The following is a 19,375-nucleotide window of genomic DNA, read 5'->3' on the forward strand; positions in this document are numbered from 1 at the left end:
ATAAAGGTAACAGAAATTATGAAAAAGTAAAAGAGAGGATTAATAAAATGCAAAGGTACTCTTTACAAGCACTCAAAAAAGTAAACCTCTGGAAAAGTTGGTTTAAAGTGAGGTTATGAATGATCAAGTAATACAGTAGAAAGTGAGCAAAATGATCAGGGAAACCACAGAAAAAGAAACCCCAAGTAGCTAATAAAAATACAGGAAATGCTCAGCCCTATCTGTGATGGAACTTGTAAATTATAACAGCATACTATTTCCTATTCAACAAAATTGCTAAAAAAATGAATAAATATTTTTAGTAAATAAATAAAAATATCAAATAACAAAGGTGTGCCACATGAGGAGGGAGCTCTTATATACCGCTGGTGGGTGCATAAATCGGAAAGTAGTTTAGCAGTATCTACCGACAGTGTAGAACGGCATGCTCTTCAACCTAATGATTCCACTCCTCAGTGTCGTCCTTCTGTAGCTCACTACCGTTGGTAAGATTTGTGCATTGTGGAATTGTTTATAAGGGCAAGTGGAGGAAAGTGAAGGCTATAACTAAGATATTGGGTAAAAGGGTGACAATTCATTTCTGGAATATGTATCAAAATGGTTAAACATCATGTTGATTTTGGAGATAAAAGTTGCAGAAGAATGTATATGCTTAATTTATATAAAGTTTTTATAATGTATGAAAAATACTTTGATTTTACTTATCAATTTTCTTATGTGATACTGTGGTTTATAAGAAGAAATATATATAAGCATACCTGGGAGATATTGCAGGTTCAATTCCTGACCACTGCAATAAAATGAGTATCACATTCTGGCAGAGGGTCTCGCCTTGAATTTGTAACAACCTCCACATCTGTGAAACACAAAAAAGGAGGTATGCTTGTATTTGGTTTTCATCATCATTCTAGCACAGAGCATCTAAAACCTTTGGAATTTCAGAAGTAATGAGAGTGAAAATATGTCTTTTATTATGTTAATGAATGACTTCTAGGCCCCACCTAAGGTTGGAGACTGGTTGTCAGGAGAACCAACCATGTGATTAGAGATATTTGGAACTTTCGGCCCCACCCCCTGACCATGGAGGAGAGGAGAGGGGCTGGAGAGTATCAATCATCAGTGGCCAGTGATTTAACCAGCCATGGCTGTGTTATAATGAAGCCTCCATAAAAAAATGAAAAGGAAGAGGTTTGGAGAGCTTTCAGGTTGGTGAACATGTGGAGATTTGGGGAGAGTGGTGTAACAGGGCAGAGCAGCCACTGCCTGGTGTCAGGGAGATGGGAGGAACTTTGACCATAGAGTGATGACGGAGAGCTCCTGGGGCCACAGCAAGATTTCTGCAGGTGGTCAAGACTGGTTACCACACCCACTGTGTCACAGGCCACGGTTAGAAGTTAAACAAAAGGCAGTAGCCATTTGGCATGCTGGGCCACACAGCATGGTGGCCCAGTCCAACGTGAAGTCTGATGGGAAGAAGGGCTCCTGTTTGCCATAAGAAGAAGCACAATGGCCGAAGCATGTTAGAGGAGCATGGTGGAGCAGCATGTGAGAAGCAGCCATGCAGTTTACAGTCAGGATCCTTTCATGCGGCCTGGGCTAGTAAGAAAGCAGGCATTCTGCTGGTTTGATTGTGTCTACTCCAGCTGACTCTGAAGCCACCAAGGACTCTGCCTTGCAGATCCGGACTCTAAATGGACTTTTGGAACTTGGGACATATGGAGAGAACACTGTTAGGATTCGTGCTTTTCCTGGACTTCACCATGGTCCAGTGTAACACGGCACATGCTTTTCTGGGCTATTATACAGAGGCTGATGACATCGTATCCCAGATTCTGAAGGAGAGAGCTGACAGATAAGGAATGGGGAACTGTTGGGCTTCGGGTTAGCTTATAGCCTTTTGGGGAGCAAGGCAAGTGTTGAGTGTCATGGGAGAACAGGGCTCTAAGCAGGAGTGTTCCCAGCCACCCCCCCCCCCCTTATATGGTAAATAAAGACCTGTATTTCTCAACACTAATTGTTGGGTCTTACACCAAGGTGCCAAGTGAACAAGCCCCACTTTGCTCAGTAAGAGTAGCACACCTGGGTAGGTGAGGGCGCTTCCTGCCCTTTTCTAATACCTTGTCTTATGCATCTCTTCTATCTGATTGTCCATGAGTTGTATACTTTTTAAATGACCTGGTAATCTAGAAAGTAAAATGTTTCAATGAGTTCTGTGAGCCGCTCTAGCCAATTAATCTAACCCAATGTGGGAGTTGGTCATTGAACCTTCTGATGTATATCAACACAAACAAGGAGAATAAAACCAGAGGCAAGTAAACAAGGAGCAGACTGAAAGTGACCAGGGAGAGAAGGAAAGGGAGAAGAGGGAAAAGAAGGGGAAGGGTATAGGCAAGAAATTAGTATAAATGACCCATGGACACTGTGGGAGAAGGGGTGGGTGGGGTGGGAGGGAGCAATGGGGAAAAAAGTGGCACAACTGTAATAGAAAAAAACAATAAAGAAATTTTAAAAAATAAAATAAAATAGAAAACAAAAATACAAAAACCTTCTAATGTATAGCTAGTCAGTCAGAAGTACAGACAAATTACTTGGATTTGTGTACAAGGAGGGTGCTGTGGGAACCTCCAGTCTGTAGCTGTTCAGTCAGAAGTACAGGCAGCAACTTGGGCTTGAGACTGGTGTCTGAAGGGGTTGGGGACAGACTTGTAGGAAGATTTACCCCTTAACCTGTGGAATCTGATGCTATCTTTAGGTAGATAGTGTGAGAATTTAAATTGTAGGACACCCAGCTGGTGTCCAGAACATTGCCGCTTGTTGGTGTAGAAACTTCACACACACACACACACACACACACACACACACACACGAATTGGGTTCAGGAACTAAATAAAAGAACTTTCATGTAATAAAAGTTTTAAAACATGCATGGAAATAACACAAAATATTTAGCATGATAATTACCTCTGGGGGTAGAGAGAGAAGGTAATGGGTTTGATTAGGTATATATGGGCATTAACTGTATTTGTTCTTAAAAAAAACTTAAAGCATATAAATATACAAAAAATTATTCAAAAAAGCTGACTTGTGGATATATACATGTTAGAACATTATTGTACTTCTCTTTATGTTTGAAATAGTTGATAATGTTTTAAAGATAATACTATATTAAATCACTTTATGGAAGAAGAGTGGGACTTTGGAGTAAGTTACTGTCCTCAAGAGAATGAGCTTCTTTTTAGAGTAAACAATAGAATCTGATGTTATTGTTTACTGCTCACCCCCATCCCAAGAAAAACCCCACAATCATACCTTTTTACACAAGGAAACTTAAGCCTTTTTTAATAACAAACCCTTGTGGGAGCCACTGGATTTCATCTATAAGCCTTAGGCGTAGGCAGTTGAAAAAGTAAATTCATCGACAGTTTGTGAGATGAGAGAAAAGGAAAACTTCAGAATATCAAGAACCATAGGTGTCTCAAGTTATTGGCCTCACTCTTTCCAAACAAGCCTTTTCTCCCCAAAATGGAAAGAGCTGTACTTTTTATAAATTAAAAAGGATTTTATATTCTCAAAACACTGAAAATTAATTTATAATAACATAATTTTACCACCCAATAATAATCACTATTAATATTTTAATATATCTTATTTATGTGTATGTATAGTGTTTATCATAAAATCACACTATATAAAAATATATTTTTTAACCTTCTCTTTATAACGTATCTTAGAAATAGTTCCATGTTCAAAAAAAAACCTATCATATCTCTTTCAGTGGCCCTGTAGCATTATATTGTGTGGTCATGCTGTAATGTGTTCAACTAAAACACTGCTGATTTTTCTTATATGCAATGCTGCAGTGAACACAGTGCATATGTACCTTTGCACACCTGTCCATTGTTTTCCTTGAAATAAGTTTTTGGAAGATTTGCTGGATCAAAGGGAAAACATAATAAGTAGTAAGGCTTTTGGTATCAGCCCAGGTTCTCCAGAGAGGCCAGCCAACAAGCTGGAATCTCAGGCAGGAGTTTATGCTACACAATATCCTCTCCTCTAGGTAACTTGTGGCATTGCCTTTCTACTTTCTTCATGGTATCCTTTAATAAGGAGAATTTCTTAATTTTAATGTAGTCCGTGTAATCATTTTTTCTTTCATAATTAGTTCTTTTGAGTCATCTTTAAGTAATATTTGTCTATTGAGAGATGTTCTTATGTTTCCTTAGTGTCATTTCATGATTAAAAATAGAAAGGGATAGGATTCAAAATAACCAAACTTTTTCATGGAATCCTGTGTTGTAGGATATTTTATAATTTAGATATTTATAATCCACCAAACATTCTTTTCTCCAGCTGGGAACAGCACCTCCCCCTCTCTATTTTAGGGGAACTTCTAAGGGCCTGCCTATTGTAGCATTTAACATTATTTACTAGAGATGTGAGCTCTTGACCCAAACGGCTAATACTGGTACTTTGTAGGCCTTTGGCTGCAGAGGTTGGTCCAAAAATGGCCTAAAACCCAAGCTGGAGCAGTCAGGGAGGTGACTCCCTGCAGAGGTGTCCGCAGCTGTGATCTAGTTCAGCAAGACTTAAACTTGAGAACAGGAAGCCAGTTCCACCAGAGCAGCAGAGTGGAAAGAGAGCAGATCTTGGTCATGTAAAGTCACTTACTACCTAAAACTTATTTCACTCTGGACCTTCCTGTGGGTTTGGGATGTGTGCCAGTAAATTTTCAACTTTTATTGAGATGTTTTTTATTTTAAAGTCTTGAAATAAGTACACTTGAAAGTGAAGTTCCATTATCATATAACTGAGAATGCTCCTAATATATCTTTCTCCTGAAGAGAAAGCAGCCTGCTTATCTTTATTTAACCCAGTGATCCCAAAACTTCCTTCTGACATGAATACTTTTTTATGGTGCTTCTATTAACATCTCAGAATCTTGACTGGTGGATCACTGATTTGGGAAATGCTGGATCATGGAAGGAAGGTCACACTGCAAGTTGACAGATGAAAGGTGGTTTAATCTTGGAGCTAGGTTTTGAAAAGTGCTAACATTTAATTTAGTATTTAAATTAAAATAATGTTAGTTTTTATTTCGGCAAAGAGTCTTCTGATGAACAAAAATCTAAAAGATAAATTTAATGCAACCAGTCTGCAAACATTTTTCTCATGCAGGTTAGCCAGTACACCTTTGCCATGTGCAGTTACAGAGAAAAAAAGTCTGAGCCACAAGAACTAATGCAGCTTGAAGGATATACTGTGGATTATACAGATCCCCACACAGGTAATTCTAAGAAGAATCATTTTGTCAGCCATTCTTGTATCGAGTAAGTTCTTATAAATATCCTGTGTCCGTTCTACAGTCTCCACTCAATAAATGGTGTGCATATTTCACTTATACGTATACCTGAACAACCTTTATGAAAATCAGATGTATCTTTTTGAGAGCTACTTAGTTTAGCCATAATTCATCACCTCTGTTATTTTAGTATAGTGACTTTCAACCTTTTTCATCGCATGGCACACATAGACTAATTACTAAAATTCTGTGGCACACCAAAAAATTATTTTCCTGATCTGACAAAAACATAGGTATAATTTTGATTCCTTCACACTGGATGGCTATTGTTCTGTTGGTTATTGCCATTTTTTAATTCGACAGTCTAAGGGAAGGAAGGTCAGTGCCCCTGTCTAAATAGGCATTACATGTTTAAAAATACATGCAGCACACCCATTGAAAATCGCTGTCTTAGTACAAGTTTGAAATATGTGAAAGTTAGTGTAATAGAAAAATTATATAAGAAATGCCATCAATGCTTATATAAACTTCCCTCCTGGGAAGCAAAATGGTATAAGATACAGAGATAGAGAAAGAAATGGCAAATGAATTATTATTTATTCTACCAAGTTTCTCCCAACAAACATTCTGGTGCTTCTCTCTCTCCTTCCATGTTAGTACTCGGTATAGTACTAGACACTTGGTAATTAAAATTGGTGAGGGAATGAGTGAATAAAATAATATGTGGAGATAAGTGAAATTAATAAAGTGGTATTAATATAAGAATAAATAGAAATTAAGAAATTAATATGTAGAGATTAAAAATAGGAACCTGTGATCACATTTACTAATTAGATCACTTAAAAATGCAAAATATTTCCTCTGTGAAAGAATTCTATAAAAGATAAAATGCCATATAATAGTACCATTTTTTGCCTTATCTGTATTTTTTCAGCTAAGTTCATCATATAGTTCTCCTGAATATAGAATGAGGAATATGTCTACAGATAAGCAATTTCTTCTCTGGCATGAAATACCAGACTATGATATGCATTTTTATGGGGTAGGCTTGTATGTCTTACACAATGCTACTATGTCATGAACTGTTTATTTCCCTAAATTATTTTAATTTATAACGTGATATGGAAATTTAAACCATTTTGTATTGCCTCTACTTCAGTTGTTGGATTGGGGGGTTTGATCCTCAACTAAAAACTACTTAAAGCATTGAGCTTCTAATAACAAATTGATTCTTTCCATGAGACCATTTAGTGAATAAGATTAAAATCTGTCAGTTGTAAGTTTTTAATGATGTCTTTTTCTCTCCACAGGCCTTCAGGGTGGTCAGATGTTCTTTAATGCTGTTAAAGAAGGAGACACTGTTATATTTGCCAGTGATGATGAACAGGATAGAATATTGTGGGTTCAAGCCATGTATAGGGCCACAGGTCAATCATATAAACCCATTCCTGCAATTCAAACCCAGAAGCTGAATCCTAAAGGAGGAATTCTTCAAGCAGATGCTCAGCTATGTAAGTTTTATTTAAAAATAATTTGATTATCAATTAATAACCTTAATAAGATATAATGTTATCTGAGGCAAGTTTGTTTAGTATTATAGTTTACATCTTTAACTGATTCCTAATTGAATAAAAAGAGTTCATATTAACAGTCATAGAATCAGTTACCTAATTTTTCACACAGGCCTAGAGTAAATGGTGCTGGTGGTTTCCAGCCATGAATTTGCCAAGCATTGGAGTATCTCGGTATCACAAGAGCAGATAAGAAAATTTTATTAAAACCGCTCAAAAGAAAACTTATGTTAGCTTTTGTAATATTTTTAATTTTAACTTATATATCCTATGGAAATTTTAACTGTATCCTTTAGAAATAGGAAAGAATTGCAAAATTAATTTGGCATTGATAGAATTGCAGAGAACAAAAATGAACCATCATTTTCTAGATTTGTTTTCTACAACCCAGAAGGATAAAGGGCCATTTTCTGTTGTAGGTTGATAAAAAAAGAATAAGTTGGAGAGAAAATACAATAAAGATTAAGTTATAAAATAAAATAAAATCTAAAAAAAAAGAATAAGTCATCAAGCCAATTTTATTTTTCTAAACCTTATTATTCATGTCATTTTTGTATGTTAATGTAAATCATTAAGAACTATGTTTTCATTTGAATTCACAAGTGATCAATAAAAATTGTGTAATAATGATAGAAACCTTTTCAAACATTTATAATCATTAGGCCAAATGTTATAACTTGTTGTACTTATTTGGAAAATTTCTCTGGTGTCTCCTGAAATAAGTCAGTTTGTATATAAATTTAAGCCAAACTGTGACTTTTCAATCAGCACCCTTTTACTCAAGATTCTTCTTTGGGGAGTAACATCCTGACATGTATTTTATTATCCTACTTTTTATGCATCAAGTAACTATTCCCTTTTCTCTTTGGCACCTTTTAGTATCACATCTGGGCATTTAGACAAAGGCATTTAAGTCAACTAATTGAAGATGGAATATAAACTGCGTCACCTTTGTGCTTTAGGGTTTAAATTACATACCTTTAAACATATCAAAATTCATCATCATATGCTATCACTTCGTGCATAGTATGTGGACATTACAATATACTTTCAATTCTCCTCTCCTGGCCTCTGGAATATTCTTGTCATCCATTTAACCTCTACCTCTGTTGGAAATCTCACAATACATTGCTAATAGTAATATTGCCTTAAACAATTACCTTTTAAAGAAGCTTAAATAATATGGAAAAATGTTATATATTGTACTTCGCCACATGGTTACTTACCACTTCTGGCACTGTTCATTTTCTCATAGAGATATTTTATTTCTTCTTGAAGGACTCCCTTTGACTTTTCTTGTAGTGTATGTCTGTTAATGATAAATTCTTTTTTTTATATATGAGAAAGTCCTTACCATTGTTTTGAAACATATTTTTTCTTCAATACTTTAAAGATTTTGTTCTATTCTACTAAGTTGCTTTTTATCCCCTGATGAAAAATGTGCTATCATTTTCGTTTGTTCCTTTGGAAATAATGTCTTTTTTTCCCCTCTAGCTGCATTAAAGATTTTCTCTTTGTGCTGGTTTTGAGCAGTTTGATTATGATGTGCCTTGGTGTTTTTTTCTTCATGAAAATATTCTTGACCTTTATTCTAAGAAATAGTTTAAGTTAAGTAACTTGGAAATAATTTGATCCTTTCAAATTTTGCTTTTAAGTTTTGCTAGGTGGATCCAGTGTCTAATCTAGGATTAATTTTCCCCACTATGGACCAAGAGTCTTTTTAAGGACTCTAACTGACTGATGACCCCTGAATTTTGAGGTTTTATATTCTGACTGTTCAGAAAAAGTACTGTTCCAGACTGTTTGTGAGTTTGGGGCAAGGCCCTCTCTAATCCCTTAGGATGATTTTTTCCCCTGACCTTAGGTTGTTGCCTGACATGTGTGAGGTGGTTAGTATTCAGCTGAATACTGAAGGGGCAGAGGCAGGAACAGTATTATTCCCTGGCAGGCTCAGTCACCTTGTCACCCTGAACTTCCAGCTCCATCTTCTCAACTCTCAGAGAACACAAGCTCTTCCTGAGGGCTCGCTGCTGTGCCACAGCTTTGAAACTTTCTCCCAGGATTAACCTGGGTTAACTGCAAAGCTCACCTCACTTGTTTCGTGTCTCTTAGTACTCACTCTCCTATCTTTCAAATAGAGGGTAAATCTGTTTTAAGTTATACCATCCTGACCAGAAGCAGAATGATTATTTCATGTAAGTTAAAAGAAGATTGCTCAGCCTTGGCACTATTAACATTTTGGGCCAGATAATTCTTTTTTCAGATGTTTGGAGAAGGCCTCTCCTGTCTCCCGTGTTTTAAAGACATTTGGCATCATTGCTGGCATCTGCCCACTGGATGCCAGTAGCACACCCCCTAGGTCTGACAACCAAAAATATATCCAAACATTTCCAAGTGTTCAAGAGGGCAGGGTTGAAGATGGGGAAGAATTACCCTCATTTGAGAATTACTGAGTTAAAATTACTTGAAAAATATTTTTGTAAAAATATCTCACTTATTCACTTTTGTTGACATCCTAGATACAAGAAATACCCAAGGAGTGTGTTGAACTCATGGATGTCACCCATCTTGCACACAGAGGCAAGAAAATTGTCAGGAACCACTGGCCTACAACATTAAGGCCATGACTAAGGAGTTAATGAATTAAGGATTTACTGATCAATTGATTCAGATAGTCATGTAATCTCTTTGTGGCTAAACCTTCTACTATTAGATATCAGTGTTTTGTCAAGGCTAATTGGAACTGAATTTTCTTTCTCCTTGATTCACTTCTAAAAAAGCTAAACTTGTTCTAAAAAGCCAAACTATTTCAGTTAAAAACAGCTTTCTTGTATTCCAATGCTAGTTTTCTATTACAGCAGATCCTGCTGTTTCATCTTCCTTTAAAAAGGAAAAAAAATAAGGAAGGAAGAAAAATGTGTTTCTGCCTCATATGAATGAAAATATTGAGTGTGACCTATATCAGAGATGCTGTTGGGCCTTTAGTATTTACCTCTTAGAAGAACAACTTTTAGAGTCATTGGTAGATGCCAAGAAGATAATAAAATTATTGTGACCAGTTATAGAAATAAATATGTTCCAAGCCTACTTAAATATGCTTTATTTTTTTGTTTCTTTGCTAACTGACAGCTGGTAAGGGTAAGTATTTTCATGATTTTTATTTTTTATTTTTTTTTTGCTTCACTATATAAAAATTTTGAACTGTTACAATGTATGAAGGACTATCCTGACCTTGTTTACAATGTCAGTCTCCTACTTTCTAGATAAACCCAGAATATTTAGATTAATGTTACTATTTATGAAACAAAAATGTCTGTTATTGCCACAATAGAAAAGTAGAATCAACCTGTTACCTACTGTAAAAGTAATGACTGTGAAGTATGAAGGCAGTACAATAGAATGAAAAAAAAAAAAAACCCTCAAAAAGGTTAAGTGGAAAATTACTAAATTATATGTGTGATATTATATTCACCAGGTAAGAAAAAAATTTAAAATATAGGTATAATTATACCTAAAATATTCACAGTGGATGAGTTTAATCAGTGGGACTAGCTGTTAATTCATTTTCTCTCCTGAATTTTCTTTGAAGTATCTATGCTATGGCTTTAAAAAAGAGTTTGTTTTAAAACTAAGCCTACTAAATGTTTTGGGGTAGTCAGAAAAAATGACAAATTTATAAAATCTAACTTATTAGAAGACAACCCTGCTATAATTTTTAGAATATATATAATGGCATATATTTATAGATTGCTCTGATAAAAGAATCTATTCTACTCTCTATTTCTTTGACTCTCAACATATACAAAAATTCTGAAATAAGGTGAACACTGCCTTTTGCCTGACTGGAAGACATTCTTTGGTTAAACTATCCTTCTTTGCTGTCTCCAATCAAAGAAATGTGCAAGCACCTTGTTTTTCATTTTTTCCTTTAACTCATGTATGTAGCAAAATGCAGTCTGTATGCTACATGATACAAACCTACACAGTGCTAGTGGACTTCCAGTAATAAGTTAATGTCAATAATTAAACAGAATAGTTACCTTCTTTTTAATTTTAAGCCAAATTTTTATTCTTAGAGTATAAATATAGATTTAATTATTTAAGCTAATTTTCCTGATTGATCTAATAAGTTAAATTTCACACTTCATAGGTAAAGTATGTCTTACTTTACATTGAATGTATTATTTTAAGCAAGCGTTGAATATTGGTTTACTTGGCCTCTGTATGTGTTGATTAAAATTGCCATCATGTGAAAATATTACATGTTAGTTGTTGCAGAAAGCAAGATGTGTAAATCCATACATCAGTTTTTAATCAATTTACCAAAAACAAGCTAATAAATTATTTAGGTCAATAATAGAGATGTGAATAAACTTCGAGTTAATATAGCTATTAACCAATTCTCTTTGGTTTCAGCATTAAAAATGCATACATAAAACACACCAACCAGGATGATCTACTTAAGATTTTAATGTTAAACTCTTCCTATTAACAACTATATGGATGCTATAGAGAGACGGGGTGTATGCTTCTCTATGCACTTATAACTTCCTCTAAATCTTCAAGCTCACTGAGAGTCTGAGCTAAAACGAAAGTATAATCAGGTACAAGTAGCAGTAAATGCAACTCCAGGCAAGTTCCAAACCATCAGACATCTTTAAACTAAGTTACTGTATTTGAAAATGTATGTGGCTGCCTCATTCAGTGAATGGTTTTGCAGAGGAGGTGACCTTTAACTAGCAGCACCCTCTTCTGAGTCCTTTTGGTACTCTTGTCCCAGGTCTGGGCACTTGAGTAGTCTAAATGCTAGTGAATGGCCACCTCTTCTCCTTCATTGGTCTCTGTCCCTTGCCATAAATCTTTTTCCTTCCCTTTCCCTTTTAAAAATATTTCTAATCTCTCATAATACTAAGAGAAGAAAAAAATTTTTAAAGCAGCATCTTTTGAATTAGTAGCAAAGGAAAGAGGAAAAAATAAAATGTTTGTTTTTTTTTCTGTTTCACGTTTTGAACGCTGACTTACATGCCTTTCAGGAATTTGGTTCTTGACCATAGGGCAGGGGTGGGGGTCCTTCTGGCTTGCTGATAGTTCTACACATGGTTTCCTGTGCCAACTATTTTCAAGTCAGTGTTAATGATCTAATGGATATTGTCAAACTATTTATGCTTTTTTTATTGACTTTTAACAGCTATTACCCTAATGAAAAATTTAAATTCTCAGGTTCCATTTGAATCAAGCCACTATAATTCCTTAAATTTATAGCAAATAATTATTTTCCTCAGTTTGATTTTTGTTTCTTCTACTTTTACCGCACCTGGTGATAGTACCACCTAAAGATGTTGAGCATATATCCAACTGTTACCGTGGAAACTCTCCACCAGTATCCTCATTTACCACATCACACATCTGTAGTTAGTCCACAGGTTAATCATCTCAATTTATGTCAATTTTGTACTACACTGTTTAAAGCTCATATCTTGAAGGGAGGAAGATGGCGGAGGAGTGAGGGGAGGCTGCGCTTTCAGGCTCCCGAGACCCATCTGTAGTTTGGACTAATTGCAGACAGAACATCTCAGTGAGCAGCTGGACACTGGCAGGAGTCGAGCCTTGGCACTGCTGGATTAGAGAAAAACCATCTGGGAACAACCTGTTTAGTGAGGATAGTGGAAAAAAAAGGGACGAAATGGGATTCCTAACTTGGATAGCTGCCCGAGCTGCAGCTGGAAGGACACAAAGGCTTTTTGGCGACCACAGGCTGCCCCAGAGAGGAGTCGGGAGGAGAGTGCATCTCTGCCCGCTGGCAGAGACGGGACTTGACCAAGTGGCATTGGCACTAAAGGACAAGAGACAGCATGCTGCTGGGCAAGTGAGAACATAATTTACCTTTATATTTTTCTCTTGTGGACGGTGGAGAGGGGATGGTAGGCCATTCTTGAGGAGCGCAGGCGCAGAGGCGCACTCATTCACTCCCCAACCCTCCCCTTGGATTGCGCAGGCGAGCATAGGGAAGTGCCCTCGTTCACTGGCCCAGGTGCGGGGGCCATGAGTCCAGGAGCCCTTTGGACACACCCGAACAAACATAAGATCAGTGCCCCAATGGGCACAGGGAGGGCCCACTGAACACGCAGAAGACTGTGTGCAGATACCCCTAGACAGCTCCCGTGCGCGCCGGGCCCCAGGCCAGAACGCAGACCACTAGCGCAGGCTCTGCTCGTGCCCACCCAGACGGGTGTGGGAAGGCAGGCAGCTGCAGCATGGGAACAGTGGGCAGCAGCGACTCACAGACACTCACTTCCACTGTGCACAAGTGTCAGGGACCCCGCCCTGGGAAGAGAGAGACCAGCTTCCAGAGCGCAGCACAACTAGGCAGGCCCCAGGCAAGCTCTCGGGCGGCCCCGCGCATGCAGGGGCACGCGCGAAAGGGCATCTCAGCTGGCTCCAGCGGGTGGCAAGGGAGCGTGCAGTGCTGGGCACCGCGGGCGCACACCATTGCTGCAAGGATCAAGAACCTCTGAACCGCCACACTAGACCAGCTGCAGACGCAGAAAAAGAAGGCGACACACCAAGGCTGAACTGAGTAAAAACATTCCTTTTTCTTTCTTTTCTTTTTTTCCCTTTCTTTTTTCTTTTTCTTTTTTTCCTTTTTTTTTCTTTTTTTCTCTTTTTCTTTCTTCTTTCTTTTCTTTCTTCTTTCTTTCTGCTTTTCTTTCTTCTTTTTTCTTTTTCTTTCTTTTCTTTTTTTTCCCCCTTCCTTAAAAAAAGGAAAAGGAGAAGAGGAGGGGAAGAAAAAAGAAAAGAAAAACAAACTATATCTCTAATGTGTTTCATATAATCTGTTCTTCTCATCCTTTCTCGTTAATCATTGTTTGTGTGTCTAGTTTAGCCCCCCTTTCACTCTAAATAAATAGAATATAATTACTATATACATCCAATACAATACAATCTCACATTCTTACTATATTCTGCATTTTCCATCCTTTTCTTATATTTTTATTAACATACAATGTAAATATTACCTACTGGCTTGCATAGTCTCAACTATTATTAATATATCATCCTCTCTATCAAAAATCATATTTTCCCTCCCTAAAAACAACTCTTATCTATTCTTCTTATAGTATAAAAGCTCTAATCTCTTTACATTTATATTAATACTGGCTTGTTGGCTGATGATAGCAGGATAGAGAGAGGGGGATATTTTTGAGGGTGTGAGTCTCCTGCCTGGGCTGTGTGTTTATGTTTTTAACAGCATCTCCACAAAAGAACTCAAGACAAAGTAGATAGAGTGACTCTCAATCAACTATCCAGAAGGAAGATCCTACCAAAGAGCATCTGAAATATAACCAGACAGCATAAACAAACGACATAAAGGGTAACCCAAGAACATCAGGCTCAGGATATCAAAGAGACTGCACCACTGAAACCTCCAGATATCGTATAAAGAATCTCACACCACAAAGGGGGAAGTCAAAGCAAACCATCCCCCAAAAATAAAAAGAAGAATCAAACATGTAAGACGCAGAAATAACTTCTCAATGAAAAGAAAAGAAGAATCCTCAAAAAGAGAGGTAGATGAAATAGACATAGCCCAAATGTCAGACATGGAATTCAAAACAATGGTGGTAAAGAAGTGGAATATACTCAACAACCTTAAAAACAACTATGACAAACTCCAAGGAAGTTACCAGCAGCTCCAAGAAAATTACAGGGAACTTGCATAGAACTACACCAGCATAAAAAAATACATAGAAACTGTTAACAAGAACCAGGAAGAATTGAAGAATTCAATCTCTGAACTGAAAAACACAGTAGAATCAGTCAAAAGCAGACTAAACGAAGCAGAGGATCGAATTAGTGAGTTAGAAGATAATGTAGAGAAAAACTCCCAGATAATACAGCAAAATGAAAAAGATTGAAAAAAAATATGAACAAGATGTAAGGGGATTACAGGATAGCATGAGAAGAAATAATATCAGAATCATCGGAATAAGAGAGGGAGAAGAAAAGGAGCATTGAATTGAAAAACTGATAGGAGAAATAGTGACAGAAAATTTTTCCAAACCTGATGAGAGAAAAAGTTATACAAGTTCAGGAGGCACAGAAAGTTCCAATAAAGAGGAACCCCGAAAAACCCACTCCAAAGCACATCATAATTAAAATGGCAACATTCCAACACAAAGAGAGAATCCTAAAAGCAGCAAGAGAAAAACAGCAAGTAACATACAAGGGAGCTCCGATAAGGCTATCAACTGATTTCTCAACAGAAACATTACAAGCCAGAAAGGAATGGTCAAAAATATTTCAAGCAATGAAAAACAAAGGCATACAACCAAGAATACTCTACCCAGCAAGGCTCTCATTCAAAATAGAAGGTGAAATAAGGAGTTTCTCAGACAAAGGAAGACTAAAAGAATACATCACCACCAAACCAGCATTGCAAGAGATGCTAAAGGGAGTGTTCTAAGAAAAAAGAAGAGAAGAAAGAAAAGAAAAGAAAAAAAGAGAAGAGGAACAGAGGTACAGAGGGAAGTGAATAAATACATGTCAATAATAACCTTAAACATAAATGGATTAAATGCTCCAATTAAAAAACAGAGGGTAATGGGATGGATAAGAAAACAGGACCCACATATTTGCTGTCTACAAGAAACACACCTCAAAATAAAAGATTTACACAAAGTAAAGGGATATAAAAAAGTATTCCGAGCAAAAGGACATGAAAAAAAAGGTGAGGTACCAGTACTCATATCAGACAAAACGGATTTCAAAGCAAGGGCAATAAAAAGAGACAAAGAAGGACATTTCATAATAATTAAGGGAACACTCCATCAAGAAGATAACACTGATAAACATATATGCACCCAACATAGGAGCACCCAAATACATAAAGAAAATACTAGAAGACCACAAGAAAAATATTAACAGCAACACACTCATAGCAGGGGCCTTTAACACTCCATTATCAACACTAGACAGATCTTCGAAACAAAGTAACACCAAGGTTATACAGGCATTGAACAACACACTAAACCACATGGACTTAACTGACATATATAGAACTTCTCACCCCAAAGAAGCAAAATATACATTCTTTTCACATGCACATGGCACATTTTCAAAGATAGACCACATGACAGGACACAAAACAAGCCTCAACAAATTCAAGAAAATTGAAATTATATCAAGCATCTTTTCAGACCACAATGCCTTGAAACTAGAATTATCCTCAGAGAAAAAAATCAAAGACACCCAAACTCATGGAGAATGAATAACAAGCTATTAAATAATGAGTGGGTTAACAATGACATCAAAGAAGAAATCAAGAAATTTATGGAAACTAACAATAATGAACACACAACAGCCCCAAACCTATGGGACACAGCAGAAGCAGTCCTAAGAGGGAAGTTCATAGCAATACAGGCATATCTGAAAAGTATAGAAGAATCTCAAATAAAAAATCTAACCCTAAAGCTACAAGAACTAGAACAGCAACAACAAACAAAGCCTAGGGCAAGAAGAAGGAAGGAAATCATCAAGATCAGAGCAGAAGTAAATGAAATAGAAACCAAACAAACAATTCAAAAGATCAACGGAACTAGGAGCTGGTTCTTCGAAAAGATGAACAAAACCAACAAGCCTTTAGCCAGGCTCATCAGGAAAAAAAGAGGGAAGACCCAAATAAACAAAATCAGAAACAAAAAAGGAGAAATCACGACTGATACCACAGAAATACAAAGGATTGTAAGAAATTACTACAAACCACTGTATATCAAGAAATTTGACAACCTAGAAGAAATCGACAAATTTCTAGAAATATATAGCCTTCCAAAACTGAATAAGGAAGAAGTAGAAAGTCTCAACAAACCAATAACAAAGAAGGAAATTGAAACAGTAATCAAAAATCTCCCTGCACACAAAAGCCCTGGACCGGATGGCTTCACAGGTGAATTCTACAAAACATTTAGGGAAGAACTAACTCCTATCCTCCTCAAACTATTCCGGAAAATCCAAGAAGAGGGAAAAATCCCAAACTCTTTCTATGAAACCAGTATTACCCTAATCCCAAAACCAGGTCAAGATACAACAAAGAAAGAAAACTACAGGCCAATATCACTGATGAACATAGATGCTAAAATCCTCAAAAAAATATTGGCAAACCGGATCCAGCAATACATCAAAAAGATCATACACCACGATCAAGTGGGACGCATCCCAGGGATGCAAGGATGGTTTAATATTCGCAAATCAATAAATATAATACATCACCTAAACAAGATGAAAGACAAAAATCACATGATCATATCAATAGATGCAGAAAAAGCATTTGGTAAAGTACAACACCCATTTATGATGAAAACACTCAGCTAAATGGAAATAGAGGGAGCATACCTTAACGTAATCAAGGCTATATATGAGAAGCCTGAGGCCAACATCATACTCAATGGACAAAAACTAAAATCATTCCCCCTGAATTCAGGAACTAGACAAGGTTGTCCACTCTCTCCACTCCTATTTAACATAGTGTTGGAAGTCCTAGCCACAGCAATCACACAAGAAAAACTAATAAAAGGCATCCAAATTGGGAAAGAAGAAGTTAAATTATCATTATATGCAGATGGTATGATAGTATACCTAGAAAATCCTATAAACTCCACTAAAAGACTACTCGATATAATAAGCAAATTTGGCAAAATAGCAGGGTACAAAATAAATATACAGAAATCTAAGGCATTTCTGTACACCAACAATAAAATATCAGAGACAGATACAAAAAAGAAAATACCATTTACTGTAGCAACAAGAAAAATAAAAGTACCTAGGAGTAAACTTAACCAAAGAGATAAAAGATTTGTACTCTGAAAATTACATAACATTGAAGAAAGAAATTAAGGAAGATAGAAATAAATGGAAGCAAATACCATGTTCTTGGATGGGAAGAATCAATATCATCAAAATGGCCATACTACCCAAAGCAATTTACAGATTCAATGCAATCCCTATTAAAATACCAATGACATATTTCACAGGCCTAGAACAAATACTCCATAAATTCATATGGAACCGAAAAAGACCCCGAATAGCCAAAGCAATCTTGAGACAGAAGAACACAGCAGGAGGAATCACAACACCAGATATCAAACAATACTACAAAGCCATTGTGATCAAAACAGTCTGGTACTGGCATAAGAACAGACATATAGATCAGTGGAACAGAATAGAGAGTCCAGAAATAAACCCTGGCCTCTGTGGTCAACTAATATTTGATAAAGGAGGAAGGAACATAAAATGGAGTGCAAGAGCCTCTTTAACAAATGGTGCTGGGAGAACTGGATAGGGACTTGCAAAAAAATGAAACTAGACCACCAACTTACACCACACACGAGAATAAACTCAAGATGGATCAAAGACTTAAATGTAAGCCGTGACACCATAAAAGTCCTAGAGGAAAACATAGGCAAGAAAATATCAGATATCTCACATAACAATTTCTGCACAGATACATCTCCTAAGGGAATAGAAATAAAGGAAAAAATAAATAAATGGGATTACATCAAACTAAAGAGTTTCTGCTCAGCAAAAGAAAACATCAGCAAGATGAAAAGGAAACCAACCATATGGGAAAACATATTTGCCAATGACATCACAGACAGGGGACTGATCTCCAAAATATATAAAGAGCTTATACGACTCAACATCAAGAAAACAAACAACCCAATTAAAAAATGGGCAAAGGACCTGAACAAATACTTCTCCGAACAGTACATACAGAAGGTCCATGGACACATGAAAAAATGCTCAACATTATTAGCCATCAGGGAGATGCAAATAAAAACCACAATGAGATACCATTTTACACCAGTCAGAATGGCCATCATCAACAAATCAACAAACAACAAGTGCTGGTGAGGATGTGCAGAAACGGGAACCCTGCTGCACTGTTGGTGGGAATGCAGACTGGTGCAGCCACTATGGAAAACAGTATGGAATTTCCTCAAAAAATTAAAAATGGGACTGCCTTTTGAACCAGCGATTCCACTACTAGGATTATACCCGAAGAATCTTGAAACACCAATTCAAAAGAACTTATGCACCCCTATGTTCATAGCAGCACTGTTTACAATAGCTAAGTGCTGGAAACAACCTAAGTGCCATCTGTAGATGAGTGGATCAAAAAACTGTGGTACGTTTACACAATGGAATATTATGTAGCAGAAAGAAAGAAGGAACTCCTGCCATTTGCGACAACATGGATGGAACTAGAGAGAATTATGCTTAGTGAAATAAGCCAGGCAAAGAAAGAAAAATACCATATGATAATCACCTAATACAGGAAACTAAAGAACAACACAAAGAAAAGAACTAAATAGAACATAGAGCAGAATAGCAGTCAATAGGGGGGAGGGGGGAGAAAGAGAAGGGGATAAGTAAGGGAAGGGTTTAGTCAAAGAACATGTGTAAATGACTCATGGACATGGACAACGGGAGGGATATATTTATGGGAGAA

General features: G+C 36.7%; 1 protein-coding gene across 10 annotated transcripts in view; it reads left to right on the forward strand.

Annotated features, from left to right (window-relative positions):
* Positions 1-19,375, forward strand: part of CADPS2 (calcium dependent secretion activator 2) — a 689,394-nt gene that overhangs the window by 483,037 nt on the left and 186,982 nt on the right. For all 10 annotated transcript variants that reach the window (XM_090287420.1, XM_090287419.1, XM_090287416.1 and 7 more), the window contains exons 10-11: positions 5,176-5,284; positions 6,610-6,810. In XM_090287420.1, coding sequence (XP_090143546.1) covers positions 5,176-5,284; positions 6,610-6,810 — 310 coding nt within the window. The remainder of the gene's footprint in view (positions 1-5,175; positions 5,285-6,609; positions 6,811-19,375) is intronic.

The sequence above is a fragment of the Furipterus horrens genome, unplaced genomic scaffold (assembly GCF_987537825.1).
Source record: "Furipterus horrens unplaced genomic scaffold, mFurHor1.1.pri manual_scaffold_9, whole genome shotgun sequence".
NCBI lineage: Eukaryota > Metazoa > Chordata > Mammalia > Chiroptera > Furipteridae > Furipterus > Furipterus horrens.